The following is a 6000-nucleotide window of genomic DNA, read 5'->3' as shown; positions in this document are numbered from 1 at the left end:
GTATAATAAAGCTGTTTGTCCCATCTCCTCCCTAGTCTGATCTCCAGGGGGACAGGGACTCTCCTATACCTTAGCAGGGAGCTTAATTAGTGTCTGTTGAATGGCATGGAATAATCTGTAAGATCCTTTCTAATTCTAACTTACCGAAGAGTCCAGAATCCTGAATCGCAGCTCTGGTTTTGTTACTAACTCTCCTTTCTGATCTGTTTCTTCAACTGAACTTTTGGGGGGGTGGGGGTGGGGAGATGAGGCACAATTTCTCCTCTAGTTCTTTTTAACTAGCTGGAAGTCAATAACTTCAGGTTTCAGGCCTCACACTAAAAATTTACTTGCGATATGATCCTGGGGTACGATTCTTCCTTTCTTAACTCATAGAAAATAAACATATCAGTGTCTGGGATACTCTCACAAAATGGAGAACCGAGCGGCGGGCTACACCCAGTGGACAATTTCCACCTCTATAAGATGTAGGCCGTTGGAGCAGATATTTCTCTCTGGTCCCTCCCAGTTTATGGTCCTGTGGGCTCCCTGCCGGATGATTGTCTTGATTCAAGCACTTAGATGGGGTGGGGGTGGGTAGGGAGGGACCTGAGCCATCTTTCAGGCAGAAGGTCAGAGCCCAGGCCCCCACACAGCTGTTCAATGATTCTTGGAGCATGGAGGGTTCTTTGTTCTGCCTCGGTTGTTTATTTTTGAGAGGGCTGAAGCAGGAGGACCAAAGAATTTCTCACAGGAGGAGAAACGATCTAATCCTTTCTGAAAACTCAACCAGGGAGGGTGCTGAGATGTGGGTGGTAGCTAAAGGGGAGGGCTTGAGCAGATGCCTCCATGGAATGCTTTACTGGCCTAATAAAAGTTCCAGAGTTGACCCCTCTAACTCTAAAGTTAAAGCATAACTTGGTAATAGGAGGCTCACCGTCTGGAAAATATTACTACCCCTGGAGACGGACCGGTCCCACAGCCTCCCTCTCCTAATAAAAATCTCTGGCTCAGCTTCTGGTTCCAGAACTGCTTACCAGGAAGGAATCCTATTACCCACTAAGATATCAGGGAACTGATTCATTCCGGCTTGAACCAGATCAAGTCCAGAAGACTTTTAACTAATAATTGGAGGCTGTGGAAGGGAGGGTGGAGCGAAGAACCAACAGACAAAAGAATACCACGATTTGGCAGTTTTGCGACATTTCCCTTCCATTATGGGAGGGCATGGAAAGTAAATTTATAGACTTTTTTTTCCTCCCCAGAAACCATTAATGAACAACTAAAACAATGAAATCTCACAGACACTCAAAGAGTCAACAGAAAACAAGCAAAAGCCCAGTTTGAAAGGAGTCTGGCTAGTTTTCAGTGACTGGGAAATTGTTACTAGAGGATTTGAATTTTTACAGGACCCCAAATTTAAGTCCCTTTCTCTTTATGCAGCTGGCTGCCTTTTCTCCATTTTACAGAGCAGCCGGTGAATGTTCCAACTTCCTCACTTAAGGATCCTACCACTGGAAACCTTACAACATGGACACACAAGTATGGCCTCCTTGCTGTTTTGGATCAGATGAAGAAAACCATTGAAGGCACACGAAACAGAAGAGAATGCCCCAGTAGGGAAGTGAAGCTTTCGGAGACCATCTCCTTTCTTGGGGTTACCCAACTCCTTTGCCATTTGCCCAAAACCACAATAGCTGATGAGCAAGTTGGAGAACGGTTTTAAACTGATTTTCCACTGACCACGTTAATAAGAGAAGGTAAGCTCAAATTTTCCCATGATCCTGTGTGGCCCAAGATGATGCAGCAATTTCAAAGAGCAGTGAGATGGATGGTCAAAAAAAAAATTCAAATTTAGATTGTAGGATAATTATCGCAGACTAGCACCAACCTGACTCATTCGAGTCGAGTCTAAAGTAAAGTCTCATTCTGCTATGAGAGGGATTCTCTATTAACCCTCAAAGAGAATGGATCGCAAGCTTCCTAGTAGAGTTTCTCCAGCCCAGTCTTCTATTGCCAATGCATCCAGTATGACAGTTGGTACCCAGATTTTTTTCCCCTTTCCCACAGATATGTATCTCTCTCACAGTGGTAAGTCTTCAGTTAATATGCCCCAGCCCACTTAGGCAAATGGAAGTCAGACTTCCAATAGGAGTTCTAACATTTGTCTCCACTCTCTTCCTGTATCCAAGAACATGGCCAATGCTTTGATGCAAAGATTGTGTTTGTTTTTTAATAGAGCATGCTGGAATTCATGTAAACGAAGCATCCCTGGTGGGGATGAAACAAGAGCCAGCTGTGCCTCTCCTCAGAGCTCCAATGGAAACACTATGGAACTGGGAGGGGCCCGAAAAGTATCATTCCTTTCCTCCTCAGCACACCTCTGCCCCTGGCTACCAGATGGTCAGTTCTCACGGTTATTTCAAGCCCACATAGAAAAGTGGAGTTTCAGAAATCTCATGGGAACAATTTACCAGCCTGTTTGTGAGCCCCAAGGGATTGAGATAAGTATCTGAAGTTACTGCCTCTGTGGTCCCTTTGAAGTTTATCCATCACTAATAAACCTGTCAGAAAGCCAGGGTTGGATCCAACTGAGTGACTTTCTTTGGAAACCCTTTTAGACACCAGTTATTTTTGCACAGGGCAACCAGCCCACTGGGCCAGAAGGATCAAGCATTTGGAAAAAATGAATGAGGATGAAGCTGGTTCAGGAGTGTTTCTATGCTGCCTTTTTTTGACCTGGTCATTGTACAGAGGCAGGCAGGAGTCATTTCACCAAACCCCATCGGATTTAGTGCATCAGAGATTCAGAAACAAAATCGGTAGTTCCCACATCGTCAGGGACCTCAATATGCCCATTGCAAGCTGATTTCCAAACCAGAGACTCAGGTTACCTTGTAAAAGAAACAGGCAGTGAGTTAGAATCCCAGCTGATGCAATTTGCAGTTTGGAAAAGGGGTTGTCAGAAGCATCTTTTGAAGACAAGGCTAGAGATTATCGCAGGCAGGAGGTTCCACCTCATCTCCCTCCAAGCGTTCCCTAGCTGTCTCTGCCAGGGATATACGCTTGTCCTTCTCCCTTTTGCATAGGCCCTCCATCATCAGCGAGTTACTGAACCGATGAGCAGGGATAACATGCCTGAAGGCACTGCCAGGCAGCCGAGTGTAAATGCGGGCATTCTCCAAGGTGCAGGGAAAGCTAAACAAGGCAGGATGTTGCTCACAGTCTACACCTGGGGATGGACATCCGGGCAAGACTGTTTTCAGGCAAGGGAATGAGGAGGGACCTCTATGAGTCAGAAGTGGCATTTTGGAACCTCCCTTCACCCAAAGGCTAAGCTAAGTTACTTCTCCAGGCCTCCTGAGGAACATCCTGAGGAGGAGGGGGTGAGAGCCTCAGAGACATTGTCTTGATGGAATAAAACTAGAAGAAAGAAAAAGGAAAAGAAACTAGAAAGAAGAAAAAAAACGAAGAGAAACTGCTGAAAAAAAAAAGAAACCTGGAGTCAGGAGCCATTACTGACCATTTCTGGCTTGAGCATAGATGACAAGGGATATTACCTCTCCTGAACCTGGAACAGGCCAACAGAGAACAAGGACAGACATGGGATTTGGAGAGCATGTGTGTCTGTGCGTGCCTGTGTGTGCCTGTGTGTGTGCTCGTGTGTGTGTGTGTGTGTGTGTGTGTGTGTGTGTGTGCATATGTATGTGTGTGTTTTGGAGGAGGTGTTTTCTTTAAAAAAATATCAACAGCAATTTTAAAAATCATTCACAACCAGTCAGAAGGACCACAGAGCTTTGGCTGTCCCAACAGAGTCCTTAATGCCAATGGTCAGCGCGTGGCTTCAACCAAATGGCCCCTTCATGCTTTTCACTGGTGGATACTGCTGCTCCATTGGCATAGCACTGAAGCAATCTGAAGGGTTACAGTGTCCGGCCTTTCCAGGCTGTCCTGTGGGGCCCGGGGGGCCAGGGATGCCAGGGATCCCCTGCTGACCCATGGGCCCAGTCGGGCCCAGCTTTCCATACCCTGGGGGTCCTTGGGGACCTAGAGTGAGAAGATAAAGAGGTCATTAGGAAACTCATCGCTTCTCCCCCAGTACAAGCACCTCCCCTACCTGATTCTCTGGAGAAAAACTGAACTCAAGGGCAAAGGGCCATGGACTTGATGTCAGAAGATGTGGTTCAAACCCTGGCCCTGATGCTTCCCATGTATAAGGATGGGTAAGTCCCTTCTCCCTGAGCCTGTTTCCCCACCTGCAAAATGGGCATGATTTCCCCTGCACTACTTGCTCCCCTGGCTGTGGAGAGGAGAGCATTTGTCAGCTTATTCCTACAGAAAGGGAAGCTGCTTTTGTTAGTCTCACCGTCCTCCTCCTCTCCCTACAGGCGGTCGTGGCACTTTGTACCTGCACCCTCATCTTTGTATATTTATTTATTTCCTCCATTGAGGGCAGAAATTGGCCATTTTTAAATCCTCCTTAGTGCATGGTCTCACCCTTAGTAGATATTAAATTGAATTGACTCAACTAGTAAGTGAATAAAGATGGCGTAAAACATAGTTTCATTATCCAAATGAGTCCGGTAAGTGGCCACCGCACAGGACAGGACCCTGGGCACTGTGGGTTCTCCATGAGCGTAGGTAGATGGATTGAGGTGTGGTTGTGTGCAATTCTACCGAGATGTGATTAAGGAAGCCATCTGATGGCTCTTCCAGGCTCATTCCCTGGTCAGTGCTACTGACAACTCTTACCTGGAGGCCCAGGGAGCCCGCTTTCTCCAGCAATGCCAATGCCAATGTCTCCTTTTTCACCTTTGGTACCGGGCAAACCTGAAACGAGGGAAGTGAAGGTAAGAAGACACACCTGGGCAGGAAAGTGTTATACCAGGCAGGCTGGCAGTGCTGGAACAGCCACACACACACACACACACACACACACACACACACACACACACACACACACGCACATACATGCACACCTCCTCTCACACACCTTACTCACATATACTCCTCAGACCTACCCACATACTCTCCATCACACACATGCTCATATACAATCATACATGTGCTCACAGAGTCACAGACAGGTATAAAGAATGCACCTAAGAGGCCTCTCGGTAGTAATACTGCAGAGAACCACAAGAAGTGTCTAAGGGGATCTGGCCCAGAGCAGGAGGGGAAAGCATGACCAAATAAAATCTGCAAAATGCTAACAAGTTGCCAAAGGGTTCAGGAATTGGGGACCAGCCATGAGCATCTCAGATAAGCTGTTCAGTGTTGCAGACAAAGCTACCTCTCATCCCTGGCAAGCCCTGGCGGCCTTCTCTGCCGATCTGTCCCGGAAGCCCAGGTGAGCCTGGAGAGCCTGGTCGGCCTGGAGAGCCATCCTTTCCTGGGGGGCCTGGTCTGCCAGGGGCTGCTGCCATCTCCACAGGGAACTGCATTCTGGATGTGTAGTAAGCCATCCTCTCTGCAAGGAAAGGCAGAGGCTCAGCACTGGCAGTTACCACCCAAGCTGCCCTGGGGAGCCCTTTGTCATGTGTGGTTGTGAACCCTGCAGGAGCACAGCAGACAGCTGGGAAGCGGAGATCAATGCAAACATCTTTAAAGGGGGAGCAGGAGAGGGAATCAAATATGGGAGTTGGTTCAGCATTATTCATTTTTCTCTTCTGGAGAAAGAGATGCTTGTTAGGCTCCCTCCCAGCTCAGATGCTGTGTGTTCCAAAGTCCTTTGTGCTCAAATTAGAGATCTCCTGGAGAACACTTTAGCCTCGCTCTTCTCCCAAGTCCCCAGACAACAGAATAAGGGACATAAAGGCGGCACAAAGGCCTTTCATTTGGATGCTAAGAGTAGAGGTGAACACTACAGGTTGTGATGCTTCTTCTTCCTTCCCTGGGGAGGGTCAAGCATAGGAGAGGAGAAGCTGGGGCCTGCTTGCCACTGGCCATCCTGCTTACAAAGCCTTACACTCCTTGGGTCTTCAAGAAGCTTTTAGGTGGAGAAGCCCAGGGAGGCATGAG

At 47.6% G+C, this 6000-nt stretch overlaps 1 protein-coding gene across 2 annotated transcripts in view; it reads right to left on the bottom strand.

Moving 5' to 3' along the window:
- Positions 1 to 3686: 3686 nt before the first annotated feature.
- The window catches only part of COL16A1 (collagen type XVI alpha 1 chain), a 74722-nt gene continuing 72408 nt past the window's right edge, over positions 3687 to 6000 (bottom strand). For both annotated transcript variants that reach the window (XM_036744633.1, XM_036744634.1), the window contains 3 exons: positions 5273 to 5449; positions 4732 to 4809; positions 3687 to 4026 (listed from right to left, as the gene is read on the bottom strand). In XM_036744633.1, coding sequence (XP_036600528.1) covers positions 3824 to 4026; positions 4732 to 4809; positions 5273 to 5449 — 458 coding nt within the window. In that variant the 3' untranslated portion in view covers positions 3687 to 3823. The remainder of the gene's footprint in view (positions 4027 to 4731; positions 4810 to 5272; positions 5450 to 6000) is intronic.

Source organism: Trichosurus vulpecula, chromosome 2 (assembly GCF_011100635.1).
Source record: "Trichosurus vulpecula isolate mTriVul1 chromosome 2, mTriVul1.pri, whole genome shotgun sequence".
In the NCBI taxonomy this organism is placed as follows: Eukaryota; Metazoa; Chordata; class Mammalia; order Diprotodontia; family Phalangeridae; genus Trichosurus; species Trichosurus vulpecula.
This window is presented reverse-complemented; position numbering and strand designations above follow the sequence as displayed.